This window comes from Oenanthe melanoleuca, chromosome 1A (assembly GCF_029582105.1).
Source record: "Oenanthe melanoleuca isolate GR-GAL-2019-014 chromosome 1A, OMel1.0, whole genome shotgun sequence".
Taxonomy (NCBI): domain Eukaryota; kingdom Metazoa; phylum Chordata; class Aves; order Passeriformes; family Muscicapidae; genus Oenanthe; species Oenanthe melanoleuca.
In genome coordinates this window covers 38,226,975-38,244,427 of record NC_079334.1, presented here as the reverse complement: position 1 = coordinate 38,244,427, position 17,453 = coordinate 38,226,975, and the positions used below count along the sequence as shown (strand labels likewise).

The 17,453-nt window shown below is 41.6% G+C and overlaps 1 protein-coding gene across 1 annotated transcript in view; it reads left to right on the top strand.

Annotated features, from left to right (window-relative positions):
- HMGA2 (high mobility group AT-hook 2) overlaps positions 1-15,448 on the top strand; it is a 109,299-nt gene extending 93,851 nt beyond the window's left edge. The window contains exon 5 of the mRNA XM_056481945.1: positions 12,302-15,448. Coding sequence (XP_056337920.1) covers positions 12,302-12,349 — 48 coding nt within the window. The 3' untranslated portion in view covers positions 12,350-15,448. The remainder of the gene's footprint in view (positions 1-12,301) is intronic.
- The last annotated feature ends 2,005 nt before the right edge of the window (positions 15,449-17,453 follow it).

Here is a 17,453-nt window from a genome sequence, read left to right as displayed (position 1 = left end):
TGGGAAACACCATTTAGCAACATAGCTGGGCAGTGTTTAAAAAAGTGCCAGTCAAGAGTAAATTAAACAGTGCTACTTTTGCATACACATGCTACATATTTTGGCTGAGATTTTCAAGAGTAGCAAGAGTCAGTGCTGCCAACACTTGGGTATCTTACTTAATACAAGTCATGCAAGACATTCAAGATTCTCAGCAGCACATGACTACTCCCTGAAAATAAGAATTATTTTAAGATATTTCCTGAGTGATACTCAGAAAGCTGAAACTACCAGCATGATCACTCTGTGGATTTACACCAATAAAAATAATAAAAATGCTAATTAGCAAAGATGAGATGCTGAAGGCTGAAGGAGGAGGTTCCTGAGCTTCTCATAAAGGGCTCTGCATTTTCAGCTATCAGCATTGTTGTTGCTCCTCCACATCCAGCTGAAGCCACTGAAAGATGCCCTTTTCCCTGACTTAAATATTAGTAACAGATACTCCAGGGTTATATCCTTCCTCATTTTTTGCACTGAGAAACATGGTAAACAAATGTTGCTCTATCTTTGCTGTTCCAATTGAGGACCATATAAATTCAGTTGCAAATTTTATTTTAAAGATAAAGTTTGCTGCCATAGATGTATAATAAAGTGCATGCAAAAAAAAAATCAAAGTCAAGGTCAATGAAAACACAGTTTTGTCTGTTAAATCATTTGCTCAGAGAGATAGTTACAGTCTTCACATACTAGCACTAATAAAGTTTGACTAGGAAAAGGAACAGTATACTCAGCCCTTATTAACATATTTAAACATGTTATGGAAGGAAGCAATAAGAAGACAATATATTATTTTTTTCTGGGTTTTCCCTGACATCTGGGAAATTTTATAAGGTCCACTTGTCATCCAAAGTAACAGTCTTAGAGCAGAAGAATAATGAGAGTTTTTCAGCTATTCTGACTGTACTCTGTGAGCCACTTCTGGTATTTTGTGAATTTAGTTCCTTGAAATCAGTGCTGCTACCCCAGGGTGACATCTGGCCTCCCTGGGCAGTCTCTCAGCTTGTGACACCTGTAGCAAGCATAAAAGGTAGGATGGACAGGCTGAGCCTAAGAGCTTGCCTCCTCCTTTGCAGTTCAGAGAAGACCACTCAGGTGAAAGATTCACAATCAGTGTGAAATAATTGTGATAGGCACTTTAAAACCACCTTTCCTGGTGGAGCTTCTATTCTATATCACTTCCATTGATGCTTTCATAGACTGTTCCTTAGTGCTGAGATGAAGTGAAGCAACCCAGACAACAAACACGGTCTGTGACAGGCAGGGTGCAGTTTGGGGGCCCATTCAGAGCTCATGGTAATTGACTGATTGCTCATTGGATATTGTAGGCATGGGGCTGCTGTGAGAGTAGAAAATAAGAAGTATAGGAGTATCACAACCCCATGGTAGACCATGCAGTGAGAATTATGGTCCTAGACACTTCATGTTGGAGGCTACAGAAGTACATAGGTGGTTTTCAGACATCAATGCTTTGCCAAATAGTGCATGAAGGATCTAAATGTTTGCACAGCCTCATATTTGTAATCATCTTGAGTTCATCCTTACAGGACTTAAATAAATAAATGTTCTTTTCTGACACTGAGGAGGGAAAAAACCCTTAAAAACCACTGACTGTTGGGCATTGTAGCACTCACGTTATCATTGCAAACTGTCTCATGGATCCTTTTTCATTGAGATCCCAATGCACGAAATGTTAAATTTTTTATGAAGTCTGCTCCAGCAGATGGTGAGCATCACTATAATGTTCTGCTGCTGATCCCACTGTAAAGCATTTCTTGAAATTCCAGAATGTTTTCAGAAAACATTGGCTGAAATCTCTCTTTGGAAATTACTAATGCTTGTATTAGAGAGGGATATAATATTGCCAGTGTAGTTCTTGCTTTGCCTCTGCATTGTCAATGTAGTCACATTATTCAGGGCCGATCTCTGATCTCAGGTTTGAAGAGTTATTTGCCACACAACAACCATGGGAAAAGAGAAAGAGAGAAATAAAAAAAATGAATCACCCACATTCTGCTTGAATTCAGATCTCAGATTTCCCACATCCTGGTATTTAATTTCTCACAGAGTTACCAATGGTTGATCTCACGGCAGGATTAGTGGGAAGAAAAATGAGAGCTCCATTGAAACCAGACTTGAGTCTGGAAGGAAGGAACATGTGAGCTCTAGGACCCCGGAGATATCAAATTCAGGGTAGTGAATGGCTTCCACCCCCTCCCCTTCCCTGATTCTCAGGCTTATTTTGAAGCAAATTCTGGAAACTGAAATCAGAACAGCAAAGACACAGTTACAGTAAGTCAGGGAGCTCACACATTGCTTCCATAGTCTCCTGACAACTGTGTTATATAGTGAGGCATTAACTGTAATTTATATTAGTGGTTTTTTATGTTACAAAAGAGGAGAATAGATTAACATTGAGCTATAAATTGCAGTAAATGTCTTAGTTGTAAAATAAACATGTTTTGATCACACGTTTCTTTTCCACCAGGATACCTTCTCTGATTTAATTATAGAATGTGTATGTGTTCAATTGGAAGATAAATTCCCATAAAAGATTCTATAATCAAAAGGAAATCATCATTATCTATTAAATTGGTGACCTCACTCACTTTGAATCAGGTTATCTTGCTTTGAGAAATAGAGAGCTTTGTCCTGTGGATTGCTGCATAGATGGATCCCAAAAAGTTGGGTCGTTGCTCTATGCTGAGGAGGACCAAACTTTCTCACACTTTCCACCAGATTGTGTGAGATATTCAAGAAGTTGAAAAAACCTTTAAATGCATCACTCTAAATCCTTTAGGAGTTGAACATATTAAGATGACAAGAAGAGTATGTCATTAAACCATAACTACCCTTTTTGGATTACCTGGTATTTGTAGATTTATTGGCAAGGTGGCTTAAATTAGGGATATATTTTTAGCCTGCAGCATTACATAATAAAATAGCAGCTGAATTCTTGCAGTAAAAAAGGGAAGGGATGGGGGGAGTTTATTAAAACCAACATGAACCTCTCTGATTTTGCCTTTTCGTCTGCACAAAGAGGTGCTCCATGGTTACACAATCAGTAAAGTTTGTGAGAGCATTTCCATTGCCCCATTGTGCTCAGGAGCTGTCGCCTGCCTTTCACTGCAGACCTGCTGTTTAGTCTGAAACTGAAAATTAAACCCAGAACTTCAGCTCTCTAAGTTAAATACTCTGCATTGCTGGAAGCACGCAGCCTTGCCAGTGTCTGTGTGGCAAAATCCATGATCAAAATCTTCAGACATTTTAAAAAGCATTTTACAAGTCTGTTAAGCTTTATTGTTTTTGTTTTGATTTGGCTGGGGTTTTTTTTCCCTCTTTCTTTGTTAAAAATAATTTTCTTAATTATACTAGAAAGTCTCATGTGAGCTGTGCTGAACCAGCTCAGGGAGCCTGGCTCACTATCTTTAAGAAATATGTTTCTCATTTTGGAGGGCTTTTGTGAGAATTGCCAGGGCAAGGTAGAGGCCTGTATGTTAAACTCGCTGCTTCAGAAACAAAAGCAGGAGGGCTGAGAAAAGGCAGGGGGAGCGCGGATGGCGGCGGCAGAGCCCACGCGCCCTGCCCTGCCCTGCCCTGCCCTGGCAGCGTGGCAAGGGCCCTCAGCCTGGGCTGGGCTCGTAAAAGTGTCACCAGCGCACTTGCGCTGTGAAAGGCGCTTTTATCTCCCCTTCCCACAGCCCCTTCCAGCGGGGACGTGGGGCTGGGCCCGGCGGCTGCTGCTCGGCCTCCCCGCATGGCTGGGCCCTAATGAGGTGTGTGCGGCTCTTGGCTGCAAGTTTTCAATCTCTTTCTTATTACTTCAAAGCTGCTGCTCTGAGGTTCAGACAAGTTTGATCACTTGGCAAAATCTCTCAGCTGGGATTCAAAGGGGAAGATGCTTTATTTTATTATTTATTGTTGTAGATAGATAGCTCTTCCCAAATTACTCCTGCCAGTGGCTTCGTGGTCAGAGCCACAATGCTTTTTTAAGTGATAAAGGATTGAAGGTGAACAACTTTTGGCAGTTGCTTCCTGTCTGTAACAAGTGGTTGTTTTTAGGGGGAGAAAAAAAGGAGACTAGAAATATAACAGGCCTGACTTTACTTTCCTTTTCATGTTTTAAATTTTGGGGGGAGGGGAGAGAGGAGCAAAAGGTAAATGATGTGGGTTTGACCTGCATTTCAAAGCCTCTGTAGTGTTTCCCTACCCCAATCTGGGAGACCATTGCTGTAGTCCTTCCTCTGCCACTCAGCATAAAATATGCAGAGAAACTGGTGCTGTTTCAAGTGCCTCAAGGGTTCAAGGGGAGGGCAGATTCACTCAGGTTTGCCTGTGTGGGCTCCCGTATCCTTTTGGGCTTTTCCATCTCCAGTGCCACAAGAAAGCAGACCTAACACAGTCACCCGCAGGATTTCAGTGAACTAGGCAAGTCTAAAGATTTTTAAGGTTGTCATCTGCCTTCTTTTGCTCTTTCATCTAATTATGGACACCAATATTAGTGATTAAAGACTATTATTAGAGGCTTTGCTTGCCTTATGCTCCAGTCTGGATTTTGGCTGTGAATGCAGAGCAGTTTACCACTCCTCCAGTTTACAGCATCCACAAGAGGTTTGTAAGAGCCGCTTCTCAAAGTTGGGGTCAGTCCAGCTCAGTTGTATATGTTTCTAACAGCACTGCTGTCTTCTTTTTCTTAATATTTTATTTCCTTCCCACCAGAAATGTTTACATATTGTAGGGTTGAAGCTCTCCAAGACAAAATACATCTCTGTCAGTGTTGCATAGCGCCCGCAATTGCTTCAAGCACCATTTTCACTTTTAGGTCTGTGATTTGCAGACTTTAAATGGTGTTTCCTGCAAAATTCTTCTGACTGGTACTGAGATTTTGCTGAAGATTTTCAGTCTCCTTTTAATCACATGGGGAACAGATTTTTTCAAAGTGTTTTGACCTGCTTAGGTCAAAAAGGCACTTGCTGTACTCAGATGCCAAAACACGTTTAAGAAATCTGGCCCGACGTAACTTAGACAGCTGAGTCTCAGTTTCAAAAGGCTTCAGCCACACAGGCTTTGGCACTGAGTGACTTGCTGCCTTGCAGGAACCTCATTGCTGAGTTAATTTCAGGGATGCTTTAGAATCCATGGGCACCTAAAGCTGAGGTTCATTCAAAATCATCTGTAAGAGAAATTGAGAGGCAGAACCTCAGGCAGGTACCTTTAGGTTAACTAAATGTCAGTCAGCCTAATTCCTGTTTCTGGAAGTTCTCAGTGTGAGCCCTCCTGATTTAAAACTGCTGTGTCAGATAAGACCTTTCTCTCAAAGTAACCAGAGAGACTCATTATCACTCCATTATATCAAACAGTTCTCCTAGCAGGAGATAAGCTAGGAGATAGAGAAATGTTTTTGATTCCCCCTTAATCTAACAGGAAGGATAGACTTGAGTCTATATTTTAGGTAAGCTGTTCTAACTTAAAGAGGAACGTCCTGTTCTGTCCAGTCCTGTGCTGTCCTGTGGGAATCCTCCTAGGTAACATCTGGTCCCCTCCAGTTATCTGAAATTGTTGCTTATGAACCAGAACTTGGCCAAGCCTGGCAAGACACTTCCTCCAGCAAAGAAAGGGGATCTGTAGAAGTGGGTTCTGTGTGTGTAAGGATGGTTAACTCTCTCTGACCTCTACCAGCTGAGTCCCAGCACAGCTCCAGCAACTTCACTCTGGCTGCCTCGGCCAGTTCACTTCCTCCAACAGCTGGGGATGTGTATTATCCGGTAATCCCCGTGAGCAGCCTTCCTGCTCATCAAGCAGTGCTATTCCAGCAGTAAAAGGAGAGGACACACTTAATTTGCTTACTCACTATGCAGCTAAAAACCACAGGCTGGTGACCTGCAGGAGAGCATCAGTTTTTGACTTTGTTTTCTCTACTCCCTTTCTGTCTTTCACAGAATAATAGGTTATTTATATAAAAGCAGAGTGCCTTTAACAGAAAAAAGATGCCTCTTCTATACACAAAAGTTTAGGGAGGAGCCTTCTTCCTTGAAGGCAGAAAACCCATCTTGAAATATCTGCTTCAAATCAGAGAGCATGGGGATTTCAAAACAAGTCTATGTGTGAATTTTCAATCCAATATTATTGCATACATGTGCGAAATTTTATTAAAATTAAAAAGTCTTATTTTTGCTGTATGTTATACATTGCCTTCCTGAGTGTGAAAACTTTGAGGACATCACTAAGTTAAAATGAGCTTTAGGATAGTTTATAGCCCTCAGTCTGTTCCCAAGAGCATTAGGCAGCTCTGCACATGCCCTCTACAGAGCACTTGGGCATTGGGGAAGTTAGGCAGCAGCTCAGGCTGCTTGCTGGAATCTAAATATTGCTATGCCATCATGTTACGGGCAAATCTGTGGTCTTTTAAAGGCCAACATCTTTACATAACAAGGTGAGCTATTACAGGGTAGGTCAGAAGGAACTTACACATTTAAAGCAAGAATGTTGGTTTCCAGTCCCTACATCTCAATCCCAAACTGCCCCATCAGCTGCCTCTCTCTGTCTCTTTGTTTGTATTTAATGTCGTTTAAGTACTGGAAGTTTTTTTCCTTGGAGGGGGACCTGCCTGCTCACTGCTGCCAGGGCTGTCCCATCACTTAGTCTATGATTGTAGAAAGAGTGGTAGGAGAAGGCAGTGGATCTCAGAATTGTTCTGTAGCCAATGTTCTTAACTGTCCTGTTAGGCACCAAGCTAAAGGATTTGTGCTTTTTCTAGCATGCTAGCAGTTGCAGGGCACAGCAGTTGCTTGATTGTGATCTGATTGACTAATGTATTTAGATACAGAGTTTCTGTGCTGAAATCACTCCTTAAAATAATTTTTCATCCAGCAGTAAAAAGGGTTGCATGGCCTTTTCTGTATAAGGTCATGGTTTTCTCTTCTGCCATAATAAATCCTTTCATTGCGACATGTGAAGTATACCTGCAACAATTTGAGTTCTGAATCCAGCTTCTGGAGTTAAACTTTGCCTTACTGCTGAGTGACACCCATCACTGAGCTCACTAGTGTGCTTTGCAGAGAGTGCAGAGCTCAAAGCAGCAGATCCCACTCTAAACCATGCAGAGCAAACCCACTCTCAGTGTCTGTTAGTGCTGTAAGAATTTCTAAAGCAGTTTGCTGCTTTGACTGTGGAGCAGTTGGGATGGCACTATCTCAGCTGGGCAGAGGCTGGGCCCTGGCATCTGCTCCAGATGCCATGTATTCCTATCCCTGTACTTCAGGGACTCCTCTGAAAATATTAGCTTGCATGCCAGGGAATTTCAGACATTTTAACAGCAGACAATGGTCCACAGTTTGCAAGTTGCTCTTGTCAGCAGTTCTTTTTGACATATCTATTCAAGCATACCCTCTTGGGCTTAGAAAGCAGCCAGCAAAATCTGTGCCAATAGCTTATACTTCATTATAAAATATAAGCTCTAGCAAATTCAGAGGCTCCATATGCATATACTGTGAGCCTGCAGTTCATTTCACAAAATAGGTTTTAGTTTTTTTTAATCTGCAGGTCAGAAATTCATGAAAAACTGAATTTCCAGTGAGTTTCATGGGGACAAGACATTTAACCTTGAAGTTTTGCCCAGGGTATTAAAACAGAACGAGCATTTTTACAAAAATGCCATAGTTACCTTTCTGCAGGTGGCAATGAACACCAACAATTGTTTCATCATCAGATTTTGTTGTTATCAGTTTGTGGGGATCCACCAAAAAAAGAATGCAGAGGATATACAAAGACCAAATTAAGTATATCTGTTCTTCAGGCCACTTGGATGCTAATAGCTGCTTGTAATTCCAGAAAAAATAGCCTGCACCCACCAAATGTGGATTACCAAATGGAGGTCTTGGGCAGCAGGTAGAGTTAAATTTCACCTGCATAGGATGTCATGGGAAAGAAGTCTCTTGGGATCAGGGGCTGACTTTGATCTGAAAAGATGCTGATGCTTAAGTATATTTGTTTGTGGCACAGCTCCATTCTGGATGGTACCACCTCCGAGGTTTAGCAATGAATCACAGAATCAGAGATCGTTTGTTTTGGAAGGGAGCTCTGGAGACCATCCAGTTCAACCCCCCCTGCCAAGGCAGGGTCACCTAGAGCAGGTGACACAGGAACATGTCCAGGTGGGGTTTGAAAGTCTCCAGAGAGGGAGACCTCATGATATCCCTGGACAGCCTGTTCCAGTGCTCTGCCACCCTCAGTGTGAAAAAGTTCTTCCTCAGGTTGAGGTGAAACTTGTGGTTTAATTTATGGCCATTGTTCCTCATCCTGTTGCTGGGCAGCACTGAAAAGAGTCTGGCACCAGTTTGTTTTTCCACAGCAGTGAGACTTCCAAAGCAGAGATTCAACTTCATAGTTCTGGAGAGGGTTCATGGGTCCTCACATCTTGACACAGTTGTTCTGTGCCCATTGGGTGTCCCAGGGGATCACAGGCATCCACACAGAGAAGGAGGGCATGACACAGGAAACCAGCACCTCTCTGACTTATCTTACCAGGTGAGATATGCAGGGCAACTAAAACAGCCTTGGATGCTGTCTTCGGGCAACCAGATTCCACCAAGGTTGTAATATTTTAAAATTCTGTGTTGGCTAGCCTAAATAAACATACTGGCTGCAGACAGCACTTCTAACTGAAACCTGCTGTCCTGCCTCCTGTTCCTTTTTTGTTACTTTCAACAGTGTTAAATCAGGGCCAATCCCCTGCCCTTCTGAGGACAGGTACCTGCTGTGAGTCCTTGCAAAGCATTTGTCCTTTCTCTCCTGCTGGAGGCCAGCCTCAGTGAGAGATGAGGGTCAAGGCTAGTGTCCACATCTGCTAGCTCCTGGCCAGTGATGCCCTTCAAGAAAAGGCTCCTTTAGGAGCTTTGGAGAAAGCCGCCTTGTTGCTCTATTTTGGGAGGGACAGCTCCCTATCACTCCTCCCCTGACAGGGCAGTTTCAGCAGCTAAGGGTGGAAATGGCTCAGTGTGCTGCCTTTGTCATATAGTACCATGCTGTGTCCTCTAGCAGCTCAGGATAAGCACACTGCTACATGGGACCTGTGGATGACCAAGGACAGCATGTGCCAAGTAAATCTGCCTCTGCAGCAGGTCCCTGTGCCAATCATCCCCTGAGGATACACGTATGGGGATGTACATGTGGATGCATGGGGAGTCACCCTGGAGATTGTCTTAGAAGCAGGATTAAAGCCTGAGCTATGCACATGAGTACTCACTCCTGCTCTTTGAGTATTTGTTCTGTTCTCCTTGAGCTCTTCATGGCTGTGGCTTCCCTGTTAGCCAGATCCAACCTGGTTTGAAGCTTTCTCAGGTTTCTCTTTGCAGTCTGCTGGCCCAACCTATCACTAGTTTGTTGCAGCAGAAAACAAACAACCTGGGAAGGAGGCATTCAAGGCAAAACTGGATCCATGCACATTTATGGTCAACTATATGTCACCTTTATATGTCACCTTTCTGCCTCCACAACTAAAGTGAATGCATCTAAGAAGTGAGAACAACCTCAGTAAAAGATGCCATGTAACCAAAACTTTTGCTTCCTGGCTGAGTGCAGTTTTTCACAAGTGCAAAAAATCCCTCTCTGTTCCTGCATTATACTTCTATATTTTGTCTTTCAGAGCCTCTACTCACTTATTCCTTTGGGTCCCTGCCTATATATATGTCTGATTTGTAGTATCCCTGTGTTTGAATTGTTAAGTGCTTCAGAGCAGCAATCATGTCTCCATCAGTGCCTTGACAAGAAACTTACATGATAGATTGGCTTAAAACCACTCATCTGCAACTGAGCTATCTTAGGCTTTTGCAAGGAATGAGCAATCTGAGTCCTTTGAAAAGCTTCTCTTCATGAAAAAAAAAAATTTCCCAACACTGATGTGAATTTGAAGTCTGTCAGTCTCAAATATTTTTTATTAATTAGTTTTTTAAATACATATTTGGGAGAGTTAGCTTGATTTTTAGTACACATATTTGCACGTACACGTGCAGTTGGGAGAACCTTCCTTCATTACAGAAGCATATATAAATGTATGAAGGAAGAGCTTGTCATTAATTTTCTTGGTCACTACTGCCAGGGTTACTAGGGAAAAAAAATACTGTGAGATTCACAGTAAAAATCACTAGAGTGGACAACTTTTTAACTAAAAAGAGTTCTCTTGTGGCCACCCTGACTGAGCTTTGAAGTATGTCCTTTCACATACTTTGCTTCTCCCCCATCCTTCTTACTCTGTGATCGGAAGTCTACTTGCATGGAAAATGAGTCCATCAGGTTTCAGTAGTCTCCTGACCAGCCAAGCATAAAACAAAGAGAGCTGCTGCTCCGCACCCACACGTGTGCTTTCCTCTTCCAGGAAATGATAATCAGAGGCTCAGGGCTGACCACAGTGCTGTAAGGAATTAAGCATGTGATCATCATCAAATACCAAAACATGTCTACCTGTATTATGTTAAGAGCACAGAACCCACAGTTGTAATTTTTTAACCAAAATACTTGGCTTGGAAGCAAAACTGGGGTTTGCCGCAATCATTCTGAGTTCTGAATTACCAAGGCTCAAACCAACATATTTTGCTGTGTCTCTCCACATGCAGCCCAAATTAGCCCTCCAGTAGTGCCCGAAAATACCATTTTTCTTCTTGACTGAAATGTTGTAGCAGTCCTGTTCTTGCACAGAAGATAAGCAGGAAAAATTCATTATGCATTAATGGGATTCGATGGAGTGTGAGCTCAGTTTCCCCAGTGCCACCAGAGTAAAATTTGCTTGATCATTTCATGGGTTTAGAATCATTTTTGTTGCAGCACTGTGAATGTAACCCAGCTACAAGTGGATGGTAATTCTAGTGAGGAAAAAATTGTTCATCTGTATGATAAATCAGTGTCATCTGGAATTTAAGAATTGAAAATTCAAGGTCAGAGGGCACCTGACACTTGATTTTGCTCTCTCTCCTCTATCCATGGCTTTGATCATGCTACATCTTTCTTTGTGCCTGGTGCTCAAGAGAGTACCCCAGGGTCATGGCCTGTTTTCCTTGTCAAGAGGTATAAACCTACTGGCCTAAATAGCTTTAGCAGGGATGAGGGCATGAAGGAAGAGGGGGACAGCATTTCCTTCATGCTTTTCACTTTTCCCACATAACCCAAAGCAGACTAAACAAAACCAGTGTGAAATCTCATGGCTTGATGCTGCTATGGTTATATTTTTTAAGCTGTCATCCGTTCATTTATAGTTATGTTTATTCCCTGGATTTACAGCTTTTTTTCAGTCTTTTCTTGCAGGGAGGTGCAGGGGGAGGTCGAAGCCTTTTGAAAGGGGATGGCAGTAAGCAGTGGCCTATGATTAAAGCACTGTGTTTTTCCTTGATGCCTCTCCTCTGCAGCAGTGTCACACATGGTAGCATTTAGGAGCCCTTCACAGCTGAGGTGTTTCAAACACTAATGAATGGAAGCTTGGTCGTATAAGGCAGGCAAGCTTTAAGGCAAGCTTTGCTGAATGGCGTACTGTAGTGGCCTGGGAAAGGAAGAGAGTTATAAATTGTGTCAGTTAGCCACCCAGACAAAATGAAGCCATGTGGAAAATCAAATCTATTAAAGTATGAAGACTGTTATAAGCTGTTTTATGCTGGTCATTCTTCAAAGGTCTCAGTTGGCTGGGGGGGTGAATTCCTCTTCTTCCTAGATCTTTTTCACGTGCTGTCTTAGGCGATGATGTTCAGTGTTTGATAAAAAACAGCTTTTCATTGACAGCCCCTTTTATGAGAAATGTTAGTTGCCCTGAGTTCACCACCCATGTCCTGAAAGGTACTGAACATTTGTTTAAAAAGCAGAATAAGAACATCACATTTGGTCAGGCTTGCTGAAGGCAAACATGAAGCGGCACTATGGCCAATGAGGAGGAGAAGGCTTCCCAGAGCAACTGCTTAGGATTGCACATGCGCTCAAAATGTTTTTCATTTTCTAGCTGCCCATGTCTTCTGGCCATAAAAGGCCCATAACAAAGCATGGCACAGAGTGCTTTTTCTTGACATCTCCTGGAGTAGAAGAAAAGTCTGGCAAGGCAAGGTGGGGGGATCAGGGAGCAGGGTACCTTCCCTTCCTCCCCAAGGTGGCTTCTTGAGATGTTGTACGAGCTGTAAAGGGCATTTTATTAGCTCAAGAAGTAATTGTAAGATGTGTGAAGGACAACTGAACTGGCAGCCAAAAATGCATGGTCACCACGGTATTTATTATTCCTATTTGTGTGTTCTAGGAAGAGACTGAAGAAACATCCTCACAAGAATCTGCAGAAGAAGACTAGGAGATCACACCATGCAATTTCTACCTCATCAGCAGTTGGGTCTTTTGAAGGGAGAAGACACTGCCTTGACCACTTACTTTCTATTGCCATGGTCTTTCCACTTTTGCCTGGGGGGAAAAAAAAAATCACATAACCTTAAAAAGGATTTGACTAATCATCTTCTTTGTAATCCCTTCACAGTCCCAGGTCTAGTGAAAAACTGCTGTAACACAAAGGGGACACAGATTAATGATGCAACTTTTAATTACTGTTTTCTTTTTTTCCTAACCTACTAATAGTTTGTTTGAGCTGCTAAGTAAGGGTGAATGGGTCAAGAAGAGCTCCAAATCAGATTTATGTCATTCACTGCACTGCATATAAACAAGAAACCTGTAACATAGTCATTATAATGGGCATTGAAATAGGAAAGGCTGGGTGTATAACACTTAAGCCTTACAACACTTCCAGCAACCCACTCCCTACTTAGTGAAATCCCTGTTTTAGAACACCAAAGATAGGGGATATATACTATTCTTTTTCTTTTGTAACCTTCTTGTAGACTTGTACTTGATTTTTTTTTTTTTTTTTAAGACTTACTATTATTTCGGGAAAAAATGAAAGCTAATCTTTCATTTCATTCAGCTGGTAATCAGAAGAAAGAAATCAACATGAAAAAGGTACTTTCGTTTTGCAAAAGGGAAGAAAGACAAAGATACGTTGTATAGTTACAGATACAAACATATCAGCACAAGCAGTAGTAAACAAAACGAACAGTCCTTATCATCTGGATAATAGGAAGCTGGGGAGTTGGCTTTCTTAGACCCAGGAGTTTTCTGTGGAAACAAAAATGACTGACACCACTCTTCAGCCATTAATGAGTAAGTCTTTATTGATAAAATTGTTTTAAAACATACAGAAAGGTACCTAGAAATTAATCATAAATGTATCTGAACACAAATAATCCAGATTTTTGCTTAGTTTCTACTAATTCCACTTGCCCCATACCAGTATCTTGAAAGAATTGAATCTTTCCTCATTACTCATCAGCCACAATGTAAGAATGAACACCATGTACCTCAGCTAAGCTCGTGCATTACTTTAAGCAACGTATTTTGACATAGGATGGTTCACTGAGCACGTCTGTGCCAGTGGCATTGCTCCATCTTTTCATTCAAAGCAGCACTTTTAGCACCAAATGCAATATTACCCCACTATTCAATACTACCTCTGATTTTTACAAATAACTCAACAGACTGATAAATACATGCTGCTATACACATTCAATGCAGGAAGTTTTTACTGGGTAGATAATCATGAGTATCTGCATTTCCCCCTTATTTCTATTTCAACCTTTTTGCAGTTAAGGAAGCAATGTCTTTTTTGTGTTTCAGCATGATTATGTGTTTTTCTTTCACTTGGTTTGTTTGATTTTTTTTCTTTTTTTGTGTGGGTTTTTTGGTTTTGGTTTTGTTTTGTTTTATTTTATGTACTTACTCTATTCTCTGCTAGACTTCTGTGTAATGTACTGTTAACTTGAATATATTTTTGTATTGAATTGCTGATAGGTTTGTGAGGATAATTTTCTTCAAGGACACTACATGACAGAAAAAAATTTAGCTGTAAAGTTTAAATATTACTGTCCAAGTTTGTACCTCAAATGAATTGTTTAAAGAAATGGACTAATTGATTGACAAAGACCTACCTCCAGACTTTAAATGGAATGAACTTGTTACTTTCAGCATTAGTTTTGAGACGTTTGAAACAGTTAGGACTGCAACTAATCCCTAATTCAAAATTATTTTTGTAAAATAACTTGTGGAAAATGAACACATTTTAAATTACTTTCATATTAAAAATAAAAAAATGAACAAAAAAAACCTTCAAAGAAACTTGAAGCTTTGTAGGTGGGAAGCAACAAGCTCAGCTTTTGCATAATGCAATCACAAATATGTGTTTTTTTAAAAAAATTAGTAGATTGTAAGAAAATACTTGACAAGTATTTTCATGTATTTTACACAAATGTGATTTTTTAATATGTTTCAGCCAGATTTATTTTAAATGCTTCTTATGTAGAGGTTTTTTATTCTCCCCTCTCTCAATTCTGTTGTTCTTTCTCTCTGTCTCCCCCCTTGCCCCAATTTCATTTTCTCTATTTCTGTTTTATTTCCCTTCTTCCTCTCTTTCCTAGTCAGTACTTTGTACCATTGTATTAATAACTGGGCCAGGGGTAGTTTCTCAGGAAGGCATCTGTTGGTATGGCTTTAATATGGAGCCAAATGCAGTTAGAGATAACAACTTACTGGCTTCTTCCAAGAGGCACTGTCAAGAAATAAGGATCTCCACGAAAGACTGCACAGGGTTCAGTGATGGAAACTGCTGGGAAAGAGCTGATTGGAATATTATAACTAGCCATGATAATATCAAGTGAAAGAAAAATAATCCTAGCTATACAGTAGCTCTAACAGGCCAAATCCAGTGTCACTTGAAGGCAGTAAGAGGAATTTTGCCGACTTCAAAGGGCATCAAATCAAGCCTTAGCAAGTCCCTTTTGGGGTCTGAGGGGTTTTTTTGCATTTTTTAAAACCACAGTATTCAGTGGATGACACAGATATAATTGCTCTGTGCGTGTCACTCTTCAACCTCTGAGAGACTTACCACTTTGATGAACTGAATCTTACATTTTCTATATATTGTAGTACAATCAAAACACATTACTACCTCTTAGGGCCTACTATACCTCATTTTTTCAGACGGAAAAATTGCATGTGGCCATTGAGTCAGTGAGAACATCATAAAATTTTTTTATATATATAGTTTATTTTTGTGGGAGATAAATTTTATACGACTGTTCTTTGCTGTCATTGGTCACTGCTAACTATGACTGGACATGTAACTCTTCTACCATTTCTGCAAGAGAGGTGTGTTTGCAGGAAAATGCTTCAAGATGTTGAACTACAGTTTACTTTTCCTTTTGAGTGTCTTCTAACTTTTTGCTTTGTTCTTCATGTAGAGTTGCTGTCTATGATTGTACTTCAAATCGCTTGCTTGTTGAAAATGTTCCTTTAATGGTTTATCACAGTCTGTTCAGCACAATAAACATAATAGCCTCTGTGATCCCCATGTTGCTTGATTCCTAGACTTTTGTCACAGTTCCATGAAATGGGTAATAAAGTTTGGTCACAATGACCAAATTTGTAAAATCTTTGCATGCAAGTAGTGTTTTTTTTTGGTCCCAGGACCATAGGCATGTTCATGTGACACACACATTCCTGGCCCAGGAGCTGCTGTGCTGAGCTGAGGGCAAAACTGTGCACTTGGGGACCAGCAATCCCAGCCACCAGACAGAACAGCACAGCACAGGCCAGGCTGATACAGGTTTTGTTGCCTGGTCTCAGATCTGCCTCTTGGGAGTCCACCAAGGTGATGAGCCTTCTCTTTTTAGTCAAGATTGCAGTTTGCATCCAAGTTCATGGCGTTTCCATTATGCAGGCATTAGGTTAGAAAGAGCAGGCATTCAGAACAGCAGACATGGGGATATGTCTGGGTACTGTCTGGGGCATAAATTGAAGAGCTCAGGAGACTATTAAAACTCAGCTACCCCCAAGATTGTCACAGGTAAGTTGGCAGGATTCTTCTCTTGGCCTATTATGGTGAGATTTAAAGTCATAGAATCATAGAATCATAGAATATCCTGAGTTGGAAGGGACCCACGAGGACCATCAAAGTCCAAGTCCTGGCCCTTCACAGAACAGCTGTGAGAATCACTCCATGTCCCTGAGAGCATTGTCCAAATGTTTCTTGAACTCTGTCAGGGTGGTGCTGTAGGCACTTCCCTGGGAGCCTGTTCCTGGGCTTGATCACCCTCTGGGTGAAGAATCTTTTCTGATATCTAACCTAAACCTTCCCTGACTCAGCTTCATGACCTTTTCTGGAGTCCTGTCCCTGGTCATGAGAGTGAAGAGATTGGAACCTGCCTCTCTGCTTCCCCTTGTGAGGAAGTTGAAGACCACCATGAGGTGTCTGTCCCCTCAGTCTCCTCTTTCCAGGCCAAAGAAGCCAAGTGGTCTCAGCTGCTCCTCACACAGCTTCCCCACAAGGCCCTTCACCATCCTCACTGCCCTCCTTTGGACACTCTCTAAGAGATTTTTATATTCTTATATTGTTGTGCCCAAAACTGCACGCATGAAGCCTTGCAAGTGCAGAGCAGAGTGGGACAATCACCTCCTTCATCTGATTAAGTCTGTGGCACATGTCCATTAATTCATGTTGGCAACCATTCCTCTCTCACCTAAGGGATTGTGCAGTTATTATTTCCTGAGATGTGTAGGTTTGCACATTATTTGTGTTCTTTCATTTGCAGCCTCTCCACTCTCAATGTCTGTCTTCCCAAGGGCTTCATGACATGTTCCCTTTGGCCTCAGTTACTTGTAAAATAACCAAAATAAGATCACGAAAAAACACCAAGTAACAACACCCATTCAGTCCTGAGTCAGATGTGAGTAATTGCATTCATCACATTGTATGTCCTCTCCTGCTTTGTCACCCTGCTTTGTGGTATTAAAAGATCATTCCAGTGTTCAGTCCTCCTGGTGGTCGTTCTTCCCTGTGGTTGCCATCACTTGTCTCTTCCTGTTATTTTTTCTGATGTGATGCTCCAGCTGTAACCCACCCACCTGATGGGTCAGCCAAGTGGCTGAACTGCTACTCTGTGCTTAACTCCCCTCTACTTCTTAGTCATTCCTGCAGCCTGTTTCACTCCCACTTCCCTTCTCAGGGCATCTCCCAATAAACTTCTGCATGCTTCATTCCACAGTGAGACTATTTGTGTATATAAAACTAATTGCCTTCTGCAGGATCAAGGCCTGCATTTGTCTAGCAGCCAAGAGTGCTTTATCCAAGATGCCTGTGGCAGGAGTCATATTAGGTTTCTGTTTTTGCTTTCCTCTGCCATCACATCTCATCCACACAATTATGGGGAGGAATTATTGAAAGCTGGTGCTGCCAGTGCCTTGCACAGCTATTTAACTGTCCATAGCTCTTCTCAAAACCAAACCATCTGGTCTGGCCATCATTAGAAACAGGACCCAGAGCAATGGCAACAACATGTTCTCGTGATCACATGAGA